This window comes from Stegostoma tigrinum, chromosome 2 (genome assembly GCF_030684315.1).
Source record: "Stegostoma tigrinum isolate sSteTig4 chromosome 2, sSteTig4.hap1, whole genome shotgun sequence".
Lineage (NCBI taxonomy): Eukaryota > Metazoa > Chordata > Chondrichthyes > Orectolobiformes > Stegostomatidae > Stegostoma > Stegostoma tigrinum.
The window spans coordinates 116,283,703-116,303,194 of NC_081355.1; the positions used below are offsets into that span (position 1 = coordinate 116,283,703).

General features: G+C 44.3%; 1 protein-coding gene across 4 annotated transcripts in view; it reads left to right on the forward strand.

Annotated features, from left to right (window-relative positions):
- malrd1 (MAM and LDL receptor class A domain containing 1) overlaps nucleotides 1–19,492 on the forward strand; it is a 414,264-nt gene that overhangs the window by 64,836 nt on the left and 329,936 nt on the right. For all 4 annotated transcript variants that reach the window (XM_048551253.2, XM_059638768.1, XM_059638771.1 and 1 more), the window contains 4 exons: nucleotides 3,478–3,624; nucleotides 11,967–12,124; nucleotides 12,760–12,852; nucleotides 14,973–15,180. In XM_048551253.2, coding sequence (XP_048407210.2) covers nucleotides 3,478–3,624; nucleotides 11,967–12,124; nucleotides 12,760–12,852; nucleotides 14,973–15,180 — 606 coding nt within the window. The remainder of the gene's footprint in view (nucleotides 1–3,477; nucleotides 3,625–11,966; nucleotides 12,125–12,759; nucleotides 12,853–14,972; nucleotides 15,181–19,492) is intronic.

Here is a 19,492-nt window from a genome sequence, read left to right on the forward strand (position 1 = left end):
CAGGAAAGACCAGGTAAGGATGGCAGTTACCTTGCTTAAAGGAATTAGTGAACCAGATGGGTTTTTCTGACAATCGAGAATGGGCTCACAGTTATCATTAAATTCTTAATTCAATATTTATTGAATTCAAATTCCACCATTTGCCATAACTTTGTTCGAACCCACGTCCCCAGAATGTTATCTGGGTCTCTAAATTAGCAGTCCAAAGATAATAACACTTGGCCGTTGCCTCCACTGAAGGAGTAAAGGAGTGAATTGAAGGAGTAAAAAGGCCCTCCACTGAAGAAAACACAGCTGCTTCTCATAGACTTTCATAACTTTGTACACTGTGATGTTTAGAAGTGATAGTGAGTAAGGAGGAAAAATATTTTTCAGAGATCTTGGTTCTGCTTTTTATGGACCAGACCAGACCAGACCCCTCAAAATATTTTAAGAAGGTAGCCTAGACCCTAACTTTTTCTTAGTTTGAAAGCAAATGTAAAGTGCTGTATTCCAGATGTAATGCGACTGGTTTAACTACTCAGCGTTAAGCAACATATAATTTATTCAAAAGCTGCAGTTAAAATACAGCAAAAGAAAGAAGAACTTAAAATAACAACTCTGTTGAAAAAACTAATAGATGCAGTAATTATTACTAATTAATTGTTCCAATACAGTGACATCCCACAGACACACCCCTTGGCAAAAAGGCAAATTTGGAAATCAGATTTTCTCACATGCAAGACCAACTTTAGGAAGAGAAAGCCCAGCTTCTAATCATAAATGAGAGAGGGGAGAAGAAAGCTTCTACTTCTTTAAGACATCAGCAGCTTCTGCTGATCTAAAAGCTAAGAAAAACTAGAATTCTTGGATTGTAAGAAGTAGCCACATCCATCAAGGCTGCTTCTATTGCTCCAATTTAAAAAAAAACTCCCAAGAACTCAAGCTCTGAACATTACCACACTCTGTTTGTCACCTCTCATTCAATCTCTCTTAAAGACATAGCATTTCCACATGCCCCTCTCCCTATTATTACCAAATAAGTATGCACATATGGAAGAAGCATTGCTTATTAAACTGTTTTCTTTACCATCCCTATTGTATTATTAAGAGACTTCTAGATTCAGGCACTTTCAGAGAGAAATCTCTCTCAGACAATGTCAGCTCCCTTTGGCCTCCTGTGAATTTTTTCCCTTTGTTCTATGGATGAGAAATCTTTCTGCATCTCAGTTCTTCTCTTTGAAACCTTTTTTCCTTAACTCCTACTTCTTATTACGTTACCTGCTCACCCTGTAAAAGCCTACAGAAACCTAGCTTTCTGAGAATGATCACAGTCATCGCCAAGTTGCTTTTAAAAAGAAAGAGGTGTTGTACATCTAAAACATATTAAGGTAGATACATCAGGGGTCCTGATGGGACTTATCTCAGAAAATTGAAGGAGGCAAGAGAACAAATTGCTGGAACAGTGACAGACACCTGTGCATTCCCTTTGGCCACAGATGAGGCACCAGAGGATGGGAGAATAGCCAATGCTGTCCCATTGTTTAAGGAGGGTAACAGGAATAATCCAGGAAATTATAGGCCTGTGAACCTCACTTTGGTATCACAGTAAAAAAACTGAAAAAGATTATCAGGGACAAGATCAATATCCATTTAGAAGCAAATGGCCTTATTAGTGATAGGCAGCATGGTTTTGTGTTGGGGAGGTTGTGCCTCACTAACTTGATTGAGTTTTTTGAGGAGGTGACAAAGATGATTGATGAGGGAAAAGAAGTTGATATTGTCTACACGGGCTTCAGTTAAGCCTTTGATAAGGTCCCTCATGGCAGACTGGTACAAAAGTCACATGGTATCAGGGTGACCTGGCAAGATGGATACAGAACTGTCTTCGACATAGAAGCCAGTGGGTAGCGGTGGAAGGGTGCTTTTCAGAATGGAGGGCTGTAACTAGTAGTGTACTACAGGGATCAGTGCTGGGACCTCTGCTGTTCATGATCTACCTAAATGCTTTGGAGGAAAATCTAGCTGGTCTAATTAGCATGGTTGTGGATGATACAAAGATTGATGGAGTTGTTGATAGTGAGGAGGATTGTCAGAGGATGCAGCAGAATATAGATCAATTGATGGCATTGGCAGAAAAATGGCAGATGGAGTTTAATCTGTACAAATTGCATTTTGAAGGTCATACAGGTGGAAATTATACAGTGAATGGCAGAACCATTAGGAAAATTGATATGCAGAGGAATCTGGGAGTGCTGGCCCACAGATCACTGCAGGTGGCAGTGCAGCTAGATAAGGTGGTAAAAAAATGGCCTATGGAATGCTTACCTTTATTGGAAGAGGCATTGAGTATAAAGATGGGCAATTTATGCTTTATAGAACTTTGGTTGGACCAAACCTGAAATATTGCATACAGTTCTGGTCACTGACCTGTCGGAAGGATATGGCTGCTTTGAAGAGAGTATGGTAAAGGTTTACCAGGATGTTGCCTGGAATGGGGGATTTCAGTTATGAATAAAGGTTGGATGGACTATGTTTGTTTGCACTGGAACACAGGAAGTTGAGGGGTGACCTGATAGAAGCTTATAAGATTGTGAATGGCATGGATAGAGTGGCAAGTATGAGGCTTTTTCCCAGGTCAATTATCAGGGAACATAGGTTCAAGTTGCAGGGATGGAAGCTTTTTACACAAAGAGCTGTGAGTGCCTGGAATGTACAGCCCAAGGAGGTGGTGGAAGCAACATGGTAGATACATTCAAAAAACAACTAGAAGAATCATGAACAGCTAGAGAATAGTGGGAAATGGATCCAGGAAGTGAAGATTTGGTTTAGCATAGAAGGGCAAAATGTGTTGGCAATGGCTTAGAGAGCCAAAGGGCCTGTTCCTCTGTTGTGTTTTTTGTTGTTCTCTTTGTTGTTGTTCATTTATCCCAACTTCTTTACTCAGCATTCATTCACTTAAGCGTCTTTAGAAATAATCATGTTAAAGAGACAGAGTAAGTGCAACTTATTGTTAATTGATACAATTGTGGAATTTTATTCCCCAGTTGCTTCCCTGCTCCAGTAGATCTTAGATTCTACATGGAGGTGTCCACACAGTTTCCATTTCCTACTTCCAACAACTTGGATCACAAAATATTGTCAATAATACACAGGCAAAGACAAACCTGACTAACACCAGATAGCATTTATTACTCTGCCGCAAGAAGATTGGGGCCATTGTGTTGGTATTGATTGTTTTAGAAGAACCATCACAGAAAAAAATGGGCCAAATGGCCTCTTTCTGTGTTGTGTTATTCAATGATTTTGTTAAATTGAGGTTACAGGTTTGGAGAAGTGCATATGGCTGTTTATGATTTGAAATCCATACAGATACAAAAATGAACAATACTTTGCAAGCTGACAAGTAGACGTCAACAGTTCCAGTTCCTTGACTGGAAATTCACACATTAACGAGTTGAATTTTAATTGACTGTTCTGATTTTGTTCTGATTTTAGTTCCAGCTTGTGATTTTGAATCTGATCTATGCGGATGGCACTCTGAAGAAACACAGAATTCTGTTGCATGGTTATACGTTCAAGCTAATAGTAGCTCATCAAATGGCACAGGTCCACTGAAAGATCACAGCACAGGCTCTTCATGGGGTAAATCCAGAAAATTTTATTAATTGCATTTCAAAATACAATTGTAAATATGTAACTAACAGAAACTTATGTAGTGAGATCCTCTGATAAATCATGATGCAATTCAGAGGTGAGAGGTCTGGGGCATACAGCCCAAAGATTAAAGTCAAAAGTTTTCGGGAGTAGTTTGTGTGAAATCAATTGTTAATTTTAAATCTGAAATTGTTGAATTTTTCTAAAACTTGTATATTACGGACAGGAAGCAAAGACAGATTTCTGGCATGAGGCCACAGATAAACTGAACTGTAGAACAAGCCGGAGGTGTTAATTCACTTGCTCCTGTTCCTACATTACAGTGACTCAGAAAGACATTGTACTGAGCACTGAGAGCAGATGTGCTGTGATAACAGGAATCCTGGATGGTATGTCATTCTTCTGATGCCTTCAGATCCCAGTATAATTTTCAACGTGGGGGAAGGTCGGGGAAAAACCAGCAGCCCGTATATCTCCAATTCCAAAAAGGATTCAAGTGGGCGCTGACACCTGGCAATTCTTTGCTGAGCTCTCTACAGCAGATCATTTTCTCACATTTCTTATAGCCATTCCACACTTTTAATCCTCAATTCTAAATGTGTGAAAATTACCATCAGAGATAATGAGAACTGCAGATGCTGGAGAATCTGAGATAACAAAGTGTGAAGCTGGATGAACACAGCAGGCTAAGCAGCATCTCAGGAGCACAAAAGCTGATGTTTTGGGCCTAGACCCTTCATCAGAGAGGGGATGGGGACAGGGTTCTGAAATGAATAAGAAGAGAGGGGGAGGCAGACCGAAGATGGATAGAGGAGAAGATAGGTGGAGAGGAGAGTATAGGTGGGGAGGTAGGGAGGGGATGTGTCTGTCCAGGGAGGACAGATAGGTCAAGGAGGTGGGATGAGGTTAGTAGGTGGGAAATGGAGGAGTGGCTCGAGGTGGGAGGAGGGAATAGGTGAGAGGAAGAACAGGTTAGGGAGGTGAGGACAAGCTGGGCTGGTTTTGGGATGAAGTGGGGGCAAGGGATGAGCTGGGCTGGTTTTGCGATCCAGTAGGGGAAGGGGAGATTTTGAAACTTCTGAAGTCCACATTGATACCATTGGGCTGCAGGGTTCCCAAGCAGGATATGAGTTACTGTTCCTGCAACCTTTGGGTGGCATCATTGTGGCACTGCAGGAGGCCCATGATGGACATGTCGTCTGAGGAATGGGAGGGGGAGTTGAAATGGTTCGCGACTGGGAGGTGCAGTTGTTTATTGCGAGCCAAACGGAGGTGTTCTGCAAAGTGGTCCCCAAGCCTCTGCTTGGTATCCCCAGTGTAGAGGTAGCCACACCGGGTACAGTGGATACAGTATACCACATTGGCAGATGTGCAGGTGAACCTCTGCTTAATGTGGAAAGTCATCTTGGGGCCTGGGATGTTGTGAGGGAGGAAGTGTGGGGGCAAGTGTAGCATTTCCTGCGGTTGCAGGTGAAGGTGCCGGGTGCGGTGGGGTTTGAGGGCAGTGTGGAGCTGACAAGGGAGTCGCGGAGAGAGCAGTCTCTCCGGAAAGCAGACAAGGGTGGGGATGGAAAAATGTCTTGGGTGGTGGAGTAGGATTGTAGATGGCAGAAGTGTCGGAGGATGATGGATCTGGAGGTTGGTGGGGTGGTATGTGAGGACTAGGGGGATTCTCTTTGGGCGGTTATTGCAGGGGCGGGGTGTGAGCGATGTGTTACAGGAAATGCGGGAGACGTGGTCAAGGACGTTCTCGACCACTACGGGGTGGAAGTTGCAGTCCTTGAAAAACTCGGACATCTGGGATGTGCGGGAGTGGAATGCCTCATCCTGGGAGCAGATGCCGCAGAGGCGAAGGAATTGGGAATAGGGGATGGAATTTTTGCAGGAGGGTTACCATTGCTTTTGTCCAATCCTGTGCAGCTGTAACCTTGTATGCCTCATTCTGTCTCAACACCCTGTGATCTGTATGTCCTTGGATGTTATAATCTGCCTGTACTGCTTCCAAATCAAAACTTTTCACTGTACTTAGGTACATGTGACAACAATAAATCAAATCAAATCAAATCATTACCTCTTAGCATCATCCTCCAACATTTCCACCATCCACGATCAGACCCAGCCTTCTGGTTGCCATCCATTTTAACTGCCCCTCCGACTTCCCTGATGACATGTTCATTCTTGACCTTCTCTACACTGTCGGAGTGAGGCCAAATGTAAATTGGAGGAACAACACCTCATATTTTGCCTTGGGAGCTTATAGCCCAATGGTCTGAATATTTTCATCACCAGCTTCAAAATCTTTCCTCTCCCAACCTGTCCATCTTCCAACTGACCTTTCCACCCCACCCTTCCCACTGACCAACCACATAAACCCATAATTGCAGCAGCAGCTTCAAGATCTCTCCACCCCCAACCTATCCTTCTTCCTACTCCTCTATCCATTCTACACTTCTCACTGACCAACCACAATAGCCCACTATCTGCTTCCACCTAGCTCCAACTCACCTCCCCTCACTCCAGCCCCATCTCCCCTCCCTCTATTTATTTTTGGCTCCACTCCCTCTTCCCAGATCCAACGAAGGGTTTTGGCCCAAAACATTGACTTCCCTGCTCCTCGGATGCTGTCTGACCTGCTGTGCTTTTCTAACTCCACATTTGTTGACCCAAACTCCTTGAAGAGTTAACTTACAGTTTGTAGAGGAAATTTTCATATCTTAGAATGCGAAGAGATGTGGACCACATTTTGTGCACTTTAGTTGGGAGGACAATGGAATAGAACAGAGAAATTAGTAAAGTATAGCCCAGAAACAGACCTTTTGGCCCATCATGTTTGTTTCAACCATGATGCTGTTCCAAACAATCACATCTGACTGCACATGATCAATCTCCCTCCATTCCCTGCCTCTGCATGTGTAAATATCTCTTAAACACTGCTATCATCTTCTTCTATCACCTCCCTGACTGCGCTTACCACCCTCAATGTAAAACAAATTGCCTCAGGGATTTCCTTCAAAATTTCCCCCTCTCAGTTTAGACAAATGCCCCATAGTTCTTGACATTTCAACCCTGGGAAAAAGATTTTGAACATCCACGTTATTCATACATCCTATAATTTTATACACTTCTATCATGTCACCCCTTAGCAATCAAAGCTCAAGCAAGAACAAACCAAGTTTGTCCAATATCTTCTTATAGCTGACGAACTCCACGTCAGGCAATATCTTCCCAATCTCTTCTGCACCCTCTACAAAGCTTCAACATCTTCCTATAGTGTAGTCACCAGATATGGCTTAATTGAAGTTTTATAAACATGCAACATGATTTGCCAACTTCTATACTCAGTGCCCTGAACAATGAAGGCAACCATCCCATTGGCCTTCTTTACGACCGATTGTGTTGCTATTTTCAGGGAGCTATGGACTTGCACCCCAAGATCTTTGGGTATATCAATGCTCCTAAAAATCCTGCCATTTACTGTAACTTTCTTCTTTCATTTGACCTCCCAAAATGCATTATGTTATACTTGTCCAGATTAAACTCTATCTGTCGTTGCTCAATTTCGAACTGATTGCTACCCTGCTGCATACTTTGATAACGTTCCTCACTACCCACAACTCCCATTAATTTTCATGTTGTCTGCAAACTGACTAAATAGGCTCCCTACATTTTCTTCCAAATCATTCATATATAATACAAACAACAAACGTCCCAGTATTGATCCTTGCAGAACACAGGCCACAGACTCTCTGGTCAGAAAAATACTTTTCCACAACTATCCTCCATCTACAATGACCAATCCAATTTTGTATCCAATTTATAAAATAACCATGGATCCCATGTGACTTAATTTTATGAACTACCCTACGATGAAGAACGTTGGTAAATCCTTTAGTATAGCCCACGTGGACAAAATCCACTGTCCCAACATCATCAATCATCTTCATCATTTCCTCAAAAAACTCAATCAAATTTATGATACAAAGCCTCCCCAGTACAGAGCCATGCTGATGATCTCTAATAAGTATACTCCATTATAATTTTCCCAACACTCACTTAAGACTCACCATTTTAATGACCTCACCTCAACAACTTTCTGAGGTACAGAATTCTAAAGGTGCACAACATTTAAAAGAAATTGAATGCCTGCCCTAAAAAGTGACTTCTAATTTTAAAACTCCCAAGTTCTAGACTGGCTTGTAAGAGGAAATATCAATTCCACATCCAGCTTATCAAGAACATTCAGGACCTTTTTGTGCTTCAGTCAAGTAGCTCCTCACTCTTCAAAACTCTAACAGAAAGAAAATAAACCTGTCCAACCTACTATCATAAAACAACCCACTCATTTCAGTTATTAAGCAAGGAAAGGTCCACCACTCTGCTTGGCAATACTAAGCCTAGACATGGCTGGTATTATCATTGAGATTCATCCTCCAGTGTCAGTATCTATCAGGCACCAAGGTCTGCTTCAGCCCAATTGGGGTCACACCAGAGATGCAGACAAGTGCATGTTTGGGACACAGAAGTGATCTGGGACGTGATTGCAAATCCAGTCCCAGATTTCTGATAAGGAAGAGCATTCCTAATTCAGGAGCAAAATTTTGTAAAAGCTTCGGAAAATTAGGCTAGAAATGGCTGTTAAGTTGTGCTTCATGGAGAAACTTTGCCCTCCAAAAATCACCTGGGAGAATTTACTCCTGCTAATAAACACAAAATATTGCCGTTTCCAGTTAATGGACAAAAACAAGTCACTTTCTAACTCATCAGTGTCTAGGCAATACAGACAAAACAAAACTAAAGCCACTGTAAACCGGAATGAACCACGAGACTATGTTATTTAACCTAAAATGAATGAAACACTACTTTGTAGCTTATTTCCAGTAGTCTACTCATCGGAATCTTTCCAAAATGTCAAAAACAATAAAAGGAAGGATATGCAAGCTGAAAACAAACTGGCCTAAAGCCAATTAAAAGAAACTCTTAAGAATTTGCAATTAAGTTAAAAGTGTTTACGAATGCATGGATAAGGCCCTCGTGGCAGAGTGGTAGTGCCCTACCTCCGAACCAGGAGGTCTGAATTGAAGCCTCACTTGTTCTCAGGTGTGTCGTAACATCTCCGAACAGTTGTTTAGAAAATGCCTACAAATGCATGGATTCTTCAAGGCCAGCATATTGTTGTTAAATGTAAGTTGTATTTGAAAATATAATAATTTTGTCTAAGAACTGATCATTTAAATAGGCAAAAGGAAAATAGTAGCTGTTTATAGATTTTCAGAAGACATTTGACAAGATGTTTCATAGAGAGCATGCTATTAACCCATCATGTCCAGATGATAGAATCCAATAAATAAACTACCATTGACAAAAAATCTATCAAAGCCTTGATATCTTTTTCACTAGCCTGATGCGTTGAAGTGCAAAGAATGGTTCACCCACTTCCAGCAATGTGAATCAGAGCAATTGGCACATAGGAATGATCGCCTAGGCTGAGTTTTCTGACTTCAGCATACTATTGATAATAACATGTAGACAATGATAGCTGTATTAAAGTGTTAGTAGTTAGCAGAGGAATGGATTCTGGGAGTCAGTTTCCATTGGCTGGAGACCTCGAACTAGGGGTTATAGTTGCAAGCAAAAAGTTGGCCATTTAGGATTGGGATGAAGAGATTTTGAATAGTGCAGTTGGTTTGGATGGAGCTGTTTTTTTGTCAGGTGTGTTCAGGAGGGTTTCCTTACTCAGTATGTGGACAGGCCAACGAGGGGAGAGGCCATTTTGGATTTGGTGCTTGGCAATGAGCCAGGACAGGTGTCAGATCTCGTGGTGGGAGAATACTTTGGCGACAGTGACCACAACAGCCTCACATTTACCATAGCCATGGAGAGGGAAAGGAGCAGTTACCAGGGGACAATATTTAACTGGGGAAAAGGAAACGATGACATTATCAAGCAGGAGTTGGAAAGTACAGATTGGGAGCAATTGTTTCATAGAAAGGGCCAACAGACATGTGGAGGCTGTTTAAGGAGCAGTTGTTGTGAGTGATGCATAAATTTGTCCCTCTGAGACAGGTAAGAAGGGGTAGGATTAAGGAGCCTTGGATGACGGGAACAGAGGTGCTTCTCGTCAAAAAGAAAAAGGCAGCTTACGTAAGGTGGAGGAAGCAAAGGTCAAGCACAGCTTTAGAGGATTACAGGCTTGCTCGGAAGGAGCTCAAAAGTGGACAGAGGAGGGCCAGGAGGGGCTTGAGAAAGGTTTGGCAGGAAAGATTAGGGAGAACCCGAACGAGAACCATGAGGAATAAGAGAATGATCAGGGAGAAGGTAGGGCTGATCAGGGATAGCGTAGGGAACTTGTGCGTGGAGTCTGAGCAGATGGGGGAAGCCCTAAATGTCTTTTTTGCTTTGGCTTTCACTAAGGAAAGGGACCTTGTTGTGAATGAGAACTTTGAGGAGCAGGAAAACAAGCTTGAACAGATCAAGATTGAGGAAGTTGATGTGCTGGAAATTTTGGCTAACATTAAGATTGATAAGTCCCCAGGGCCAGACCAGATTTATCCTAGGTTGCTCCGGGAAATGAGAAAGGGGGTTGCTAAGCCGCTGGCAAAGATCTTTGCTTCCTCACTCTCCATGGGAGTCTTACCAGAAGATTGGAGTGAGGCAAATGTTGTTCCTCTTTTCAAGAAAGGGAATAGGGAAATCCCTGGAAATTACAGACCAGTCAGTCTTACTTCTGTGGTCAGCAAGGTTTTGGAAAGAATTCTGAGGGATAAGATTTATGACTATTTGGAAAAGCATAGCATGATTAAAGGGAGTCAGCATGGCTTTGTGAGGCGCAGGTCATGCCTTACAAATCTTATTGAGTTCTTTGAGGAAGTCACGAGATAGGTTGAAGAGTGTCGAGCAGTGGATGTGGTGTACATGGGCTTCAGCAAGGCATTTGGTAAGCTTCCCCAAGGCAGGCTCATTCATAAAGTCAGGAGGTATGGGATACAGGGTGATTTGGCTGTCTGGATTCAGAATTGGTTGGTTGACAGGAGGCAGAGAGTGGTTGTAGATGGTAAGTATTCTGCCTGGAGGTCAATGCTGAGTGGTGTCCCACAGGGCTCTGTTCTTGGGCCTCTGTTCTTTGTAGTTTTTATAAATGACTTGGATGAGGAGGTTGAGGGGTAGTTTAGTACGTTTGCTGATGACACAAAGGTTGGAGGTGCCATTGATAGTATTGAGGGCTACGGCAGGCTTCAGCGAGACATTGACAGTATGCAGAGCTGGGCTGAGAAATGGTAGATGGAGTTCAACCTGGATAAATGCGAAGTGATGCATTTTGGAAGTTCGAACTTAAATGCTGAATATAGGATTAAAGGCAGGATTCTCAGCAGTGTGGAGGAACAGCGGGATCTTGGTGTTCAAGTGCATAACTCCCTTAAAGTTGCCACCCAAGTGGATAAGGTTGTTAAGAAAGCATACGGTGTTTTGGCTTTCATTAACAGGGGGATCGAGTTTAAGAGCCATGAGGTTATGCTGTAGCGCTACAAAACCCTAGTGAGACCACACTTGGAATATTGTGTCCAGTTCTGGTCGCCCTATTTTAGGAAATACGTGGAGGCTTTGGAGAGGGTGCAGAGGAGGTTTACCAGGATGCTGCCTGGACTGGAGGGCTTGTCTTACGAGGAGAGGTTGCCTGAGCTCGGACTTTTCTCTCTGGAGAGAAGGAGGAAGAGAGGTGACCTGATCGAGGTGTACAAGATAATGAGAGGCATGGATAGAGTCGATAGCCAGAGACGTTTCCCCAGGGTATGATTGACTGCCATGGGGGGTCATAGTTTTAAAGTGTTAGGAGGAAGGTATAGAGGAGATGTCAGAGGGAAGTTCTTCACCCAGAGAGTTGTGAGCGCATGGAATAGTTTGCCAGTGGTAGTCGTGGAAACAGAGTCATTCGTGACATGCACATGGACAGCAGTGAATTGAGGGGAATATAGGTTAGGTTATTTTATTTTTGGCTTAGGATTAATCCACGGCACAACATCGTGGGCCGAAGGGCCTGTACTGTGCTGTTCTTTTCTATGTTTCTATGTTCTACGAATGTTTGGGATGATCTACCCCAGATAAGTATGGATGGGATGCACAATGAGGGCAGATGTTTAAGTTAATTAAATGACACATTTTGGGCAATAAGGGAGTGAGGATGGTGCATGGGGTAGGACAGGGCAGGAGAGTTGATTTGAAAGTTTAGCCATGTCATCACTGAGAGGTGGAGCAGGCTTTTGGAGTTGCCATGTTCCACTGCTGCTCCTAGTTGCTACGTTCTATGTAACATTCTCCATTATTTTAATTCATAGGCCATTATATCTGGGTAGAAGCCAACAACATCACATTCTCGCGGACGGCTTTCTTTAATAGTTCTGTGTACTACAACTCAGGGCACAACTGTTGTTTTGAATTCTTCTACCAAATCAATGGCAGGAATGTACTCACAGTGTTATTGCAAACCCAGGAGGTGAGTCAAAGCAATGGCTATTTCACTTTGTGGATAAAAATGAACCTCGTATTGAAATTTGAGTACAAAAAAAGTCCAAACTATCACAATATCCCTTTATTCCACATATTTCCAGAAATACACATTGTAGTACATTCAGATTGTTTTATCGTTAACAATAAAAGGGTGTTAAGTAGCTCTCTTTCATACATTTTAAATACTTGCTATTAGAATGACAATGGGCATGATTGCACTACAGAAATTTCATGTAATTCCTTATTGATGGAACAGTGGTAGGAAACTCAATTATCATATATTTGTTCTAATGGTCTTTTAACACCTATGAATAAAGATTGGAACCATTAAATCAGTAAAAGAAACATGTCCTGTAGTTATGTTAAATAGTACAAAAAGCAATTTGTATAAAAGTATAATCCAGTGCATTGACTAACTCCAAGAAACATCTCCAATGTGACTATGTCAAATATTCTTTTTGTCACAACACTGTTAACTCTGTTGCCAACTTCTGAACATAGATATATAAAATATTAACACTCATTAGCTACCAGATCAAAGAAAGCATGATCAACATCGTACTCAATAATATGCCACTACCTCAGTGCCATTTTCAAATATTTTCTTCGCATACTCTCCAGGGAGAAATAATACTGTGGGAAGAACAGACACCAACTCAAAACCAATGGATCAGAGGGGAAGTGCAGTATCATACTTGCCTAAGCCATTTTCAGGTATAGATTGTCTAAATTATTCGCTAGAATGTTCACATAGTGTTAAATTTTTGATGTTGCTTCTCGATAACATGCATTCTACCATGCAATTTTTGACAGAAATGTTCATCCATTTTCAATTGCAACTCATACCTGTTATGATTCAAGCATTGACATGAAACCTAAACTAATGAGAAACGCGATGTTCCAAGTGAAATGCAAAGCAATCAAAATTACATAATAGGAACAATCCAATTTTATGCACATCCAGCTTACACATGCTCATGCTTATCAATATGATCCTCTATATCCCATATTAAATATATTTTATATGAATATTTCCCGTACTTATGAACAGCTACATTGCATTGCCCTCCGTTGTGTTCCATCTTGCGTACAAATCAACTTGTGAACAGACTCAGGAATGGAAGGTGAATATATTAGCTGTCAGGAAACCAGAATGGATTAGTCATTCGTGAAATGGCTTTTATGTCACGAATTAGCTCAATCTGAGAGAAAGAAGTCTCTTTCTGCTCAGGGAGTTGCCAATATGGCACTGTGGAGTACAAAGACACCATTGGTGTAGTTCGAGATACAATGGATACTTCAAAAGCATGCATTATAGTCAATGCCTAGAGCCCTGATACCCTTACTATTGGAATTCCTTCCCAAAGATACCATGGATAAGCTTGCACAATGTCACCTCCTATTATCTGGAAGAAACCTGTTGAGTAAAAATTAAGAACAACGATGAATTTAATAGTACACACAGTGCTGTATATATTTTAGATTCCAGTTGCAGTAGACGACAGCTCAGCAACAGTCTCCTTTATGAATCAATAATGCATCATGTATCGCTTCAAAGTGAAATTATGGTACAAACCGTGCAGTTTCAGGAGGTATTGTCTGAATGGATTCCTGCACCATTACTTCCTACTCTAAATAATCCTGCACTTTCTCATCCTTGTCACTGCTCCCAGTTATTCTATACCCCAAAGATAGGCCAAACTACATATAAATGCATTGCCTCAGTTCTGACGACATGCAGGAACAGTCCGATACCAGTGAACACTTGCAGAAACTCTTTCAGTTAAATAGCAGAAACAGAACTTGCTTTCAGAAGGCAAAATTTAGAATCCAGAAATTAACATTCTAAAGGGCCAAAACAGCATCAATCATAGATGGAGGCAATGAACCTTTTGCAAGCAATGCTGCATGATCTTTGCTCGCTGTTCTGCCTGCTGTTTGTAATATAGCAGACTTCTCAAGTATAGTGGAATAATATCCCAACAAACATTCTATACTGAGGAATGACTGTCAGAAATCTATAGATTTGAAAGCAGATGAATGTGTTTGCTATTTTAGAAAAGCCTTGGGAAAAGTTCCGTTGGAAGACATATTCAAGCATCTGTGTAATCTGGAATGTATCCAGCTTGTCAATTACATGTGGAACAGCTTTTGCAATATTAATCAAAACAATTACAATAATGTGATTCAACAGTTTTAACTCTTAATGGAGTTGTTTAAATCTGCACCAGAGGGAACCCCTCCTCACAATAATTACAGGGGCTCTGAAATTGGGCAAGAATGCTGTGGTCTGTGGCAAAGCAACAGCAAAAACCACTGAGCTAGCAGGAAACTGCCCATAAAGCCTTCGAGATCTTTGTAGTTCCCTTTCCTGAGACCAGGTTATTTCTGGCATCGAGTCAAAGCACTCAGCAGCTGACAGCAAGCAGAGAAAACAGCAAATTACATTGAACTATTCTGACCCTCAGAATAAATAAAAAAAACACTGAATCCTGTCATTTTAGTTTTCATTTGATAGAGATACTGCAATAAATGATTGGGAAATACACATTGGATTAAATTAGAAGTTAAACTACTATAAACTTTAAAATGATTCTTTAAAAATATATATGATTTATTATAATGGAGACATCTGAAATTCAGCAAATATAAACTCAATCTTCTAGAATCAATGAGAATCAATAAGTTTGTGTGCTTTTAAAACTACAGTCCCATCTCATTCAACATTGTAGAGCTGTTTCTAGGCTTTTTACAGTGAGAGCGGGAAGTGCACTTGTGCTTCAGAATAAAGCAATTGCAGTGTTTTACTGAGTTTCTTGTTATTATTTCTGCAGATTACATTTGTAGGCTTTGTTCAAAGCAGAGCAGGATTCTTGGCCCTGGATAGTCTACAATTCCATGACTGTGAAGAGACACTTCTATCAGGATCCTGCCCATCCTCCACATTTACTTGTGGAACTGGTCATTGCACTCCGATGAATTCAGTTTGCAACTTCCAGGCTGACTGTTGTGATGGTACTGATGAAAACAAAATAACCTGCTGTAAGTGCCTCGCATTTCTGGGTCAGCAAATAAATGTTTGCTTTTCACTGGTTGAAACATTTCAATCTATGAAAATATGTTTGAATGTTTTATCAGGACTGTTACAATTGATATGAAAATGTATGAAAATGTGCTGATTGCATGTTCAGCACTGAATTATGCAAATTTATCTTCATGGAAGCACTTAGAGACAATATTTTCCACAAGTGCATAAATAGTGAATATTAAATATAGCACCATTTCCTGATTTTTCTTCTTATTCTCCCATTCATAAGTCTGCTGTTCTTATATAGTTTCATGAACTTGTTTTGAGTAACGTACAGAGCAAAGTATAGGGAACTAAATTAATTATTGAAAATGCATTGCCATCATAATAATATTACAATTATAGAATTCCTACAGTGTGGAAACAGGCTCTTTGGCCCAACACATCCACACTGACCCTCAGAGCATCTCACCAAGACCCATCTCAGTACTTCTAATTTAAGTATCCCTGAACACTACAGGCAATTTCCCATGGCCAATTCACCTAGTCTTCACATCTTTGGACTGTGGGAGGAAACTGGGAACCTGGAGGAAACCCATGCAGACATAGGGAAGAATCTGGATGTAAGTTTGCTCATTGAGCTGGAAGGTTCGTTTTCAGACATTTCGTCACCTTTTTTTAATTTGAAAAAATATACTTTATTCATAAGATGTACAAAAAATAAAACATATTTACACACCTACCCAGTCATGCAAGCCGCTCCGGGTTACCCAGGGGGTACATACACCAACTAAAGGAAAAAAAAACAAAGAAGAAAAAAAACAAGGCAAAGGAAACACCCCGGCAGTCGTCACCCCGCATAGTCCCAGTTGGCCCCCTGACCAGTTGGGGAAGGCGCCAGTTGGGCCCAGTTACCAGATAGGGCCCTTTTTTCTATTCTGGACGAGGGGTTTCATACACCTTTCCCCACCGCGCCTTGGCGGCGGCTGCCCCAAGCTTTAGCGCGTCCCTCAGCACGTAGTCCTGGACCTTGGAGTGCGCCAGTCTGCAACACTTGGTCGGAGTCAGTTCTTTCAGCTGGCAGACCAGCAAATTGTGGGCAGACCAAAGAGTGTCTTTCACTGCATTTTTTGATGGTCCTCCAGGCGCAGTTGATGTTGGTGTCAGTGTGTGTCCCTGGAAACAGCCCGTAGAGCACGGAGTCTCGCGTCACGGAGCTGCTCGGGACGAACCTCGACAAATACCACTGCATCCCCCTCCAGACCTCCTGCGCATAGGCACACACCGGAAGGAGGTGATCGACAGTCTCGTCCACCCCGCAGCCACCTCGAGGGCAGTGTGCGGTTGCGCAGAGATTCCGGGCATGCATAAAGGATCTCACTGGCAGAGCCCCTCTCACTGCCAGCCAAGCAATGTCCTTGTGCTTGCTTGAAAGTTCTGGTGATGAGGCATTCTGCCAAACGACTTTGGCAGTCTGCGTGGGGAACCACACGACGGGATCCACCCTCTCTTTTTCCCGAAGGGTCTCGAGGATACTACGTGCTGACCACTGCCTGACGGCCTTGTGGTCAAAGGTGTTTCCTTTCAAAAAATTTCCCCACGAAGGACAGGTGGTACGGAACGGTCCAACTACTCGGAGCGTTCCGCGGCAACGAGGCCAGGCCCATCCTTCGCAACACCGGGGACAGGTAGAACCTCAGTAAGTAGTGACACTTGGTGTTTGCGTACTGAGGATCTACGCACAGCTTGATGCAGCCGCAAAGGTAGCCGTCAGGGCGAGGGTGGCGTTCGGTACGCCCTTTCCCCCATTTCCCAGGTCTTTGTACGTGGTGTCTCTGCGGACTCGGTCCATCCTCGACCCCAAAATGAAGTGGAAGATGGCCCGGGTGACCGCAGCGGCGCAGGTCGAGGGAATAGGCCAGGCCTGCGCCACATACAACAGTACCGAAAGCCCCTTGCACCTGACAACCAGGTTCTTACCCACGATGGAGAGGGACCGGAGCGTCCACCTGCCCAGCTTCTGCTTCAATTTGGTGATACGCTCCTCCCAAGTCTTAGTGCACGCCCCAGCTCCACCAAACCAAACACCCAGCACCTTCAGGTAGTCTGTTCTGACGGTGAAGGGGATGAAGGAGCGGTCGTCCCAGTTCCCGAAGAACCTGGCCTCGCTCTTACCCCTATTGACTTTGGCACCCGAGGCCAGTTCAAACTGGCCGCAGATGTCCAATAGTCTACTCACCGACCGACGATCGGTGCAGAAGACGGCGACATCGTCCATGTACAGGGAGGTCTTGACCTGAAGGCCTCCGCTGCCTGGGATAGTCACGCCCTTCAGGCTCACGTCCTTCCTGATGGAGGCGGCGAAGGGCTCCAGACAGCACACGAACAAGGCAGGAGAGGGCGGGCAGCCCTGCCTGGCTTCAGATCTGACAGGAAAACTGTCCGATTCCCACCCGTTGATCGAGACTGCGCTAACGACGTTGGTGTAGAGCAGCCGGATCCAATTGCGGATGCCCTCCCCGAACCCCAATTTGGAGAGGACGTCCCTCATGTAAGCATGAGAGACCCTGTCGAAGACCTTCTTCTGGTCCAGGCTGACGAGGCAGGTGTCCACCCGCCTGTCCTGTACGGAGGCGATTGTATCCCTGATGAGCGCGAGGCTCTCAGCGATCTTCCTGCCCGGCACAGCACAGGTTTGGTCAGGGTGAATCACCGACTCCAGGGCAGACCTGATCCGGTTGGCTATGACCTTGGCCAGGATTTTGTAGTCCACTTTCAATAGTGAAATGGGACACCAATTCTTAATTTCTTCCCTCTCCCCCTTCCTCTTGTAAATGAGGGTGATGATGCCCTTCCTCATGGACTTGCACATTTCCCCTGCCTGAAGCGCACTATCGTACACCTCCAGCAGGTCCTGGCCGACCAGGTCCCACAGAGCGGAATACAGCTCGACCGGTAAGCCGTCGCTCCCGGGAGTCCTATTCCTCTCCAAGGACTTGAGGGCTCTGGTCAGCTCGTCCAGGGATATCGGCCGGTCCAGCCACTACCTTGTGCCGTTGTCTAAGACCTCCGTGATAGACGACAGGAATGGCTCGGAGGCCATGCTGTCCGCGGGCTTCGTGTTGTACAGTCCGGCATAGAAGGATCTGCTGATCCTCAAAATGTCGGGCCAAGATGACGTCACCGAGACATCGTCCTCCTTCAGCCGGCTAAGCACAGAGCTCTCTTTGTGCATCTTCTGAAAGAAGAAACGCGAGCATGTCTCGTCCTGCTCCACGGAGTGGACCCTGGACCAGAAGATTATCCTGGGGGCCTCCGCGGCGAAGAGCGAGGCTTGCTGGCCCCTCATCTCGCGGAGGTCCTCCGTGACATCGGCCTCCATCAACTGCAGAAGGAGCAGGTTCTGCACCCTTTTCTGGAGTCACGACAGCTTTCCCCGCCTCTCTCTTGCCTTCTGAACACCCTTGAGGACAAACAACCTCTTGATGTTCTCCTTCACCGTCTCCCACCAGTCGCCCGGAGACTCAAAGAGGGGTTTCACGGTTCTCCAACCGGCGTACTCCCTTTTAAGCTCCTCGACGTTCTCTGGGGTCAACAGAGTCGTGTTGAGCTTCCACATCCCCTTGCCGGCCAGCTGGTCGTCCTGTAAGTGACAGTCAGCCAGCAGGAGGCAGTGGTCAGAGAAGAACACCAGCTCGACACCAGTGGATCTGACCGAGAACGTCCGTGACACAAACAGGAAGTCTATCCTTGAGCGAATAGACCCGTCTGGCCGCGACCAGGTGTACCTCCGCTGCGCTCTGTCTGCAGGGGTGCTGAAGACGTCGAGCAGCTTGGCGTCCTTCACCGTGCCCATCAGGAATCTGGACATGACGTCCAGTTGACTCCCCCCACCCGCTGTCCCCACGCCGGATCTTCCAGCTGCATCAATGATGCAGTTGAAGTCTCCGCCTAGGATGACCGGCCTGGACGTAGCCAGCAGGGATGGAAGCCGCTGCAGGATGGCCAACCGCTCACTCCATACCGCTGGGGCGTACACGTTGATCAGCCTCAGGGGAGCGTTCCTGTAGGTGACGTCAGCCACTAGGAGGCGCCCCCCCCACCACCTCCTGAACTTGAGAGATGGTGAAGTCGCGCCCCCGCAGCAGAATAGCCAGGCCCGAGGAGTGACAGTTGTTACCCCCCGACCAGATCGAAGGCCCACAGGTCCAGGCGCCGGACCATTTCCCGTACCTGCCGAGGTGCGGTATCCCGCACTCCTGCAGAAACAGGAGGTCCGCCTTGATGGTGAACAGGTAGGCCAACGTGGATACACATCTTGCGGTG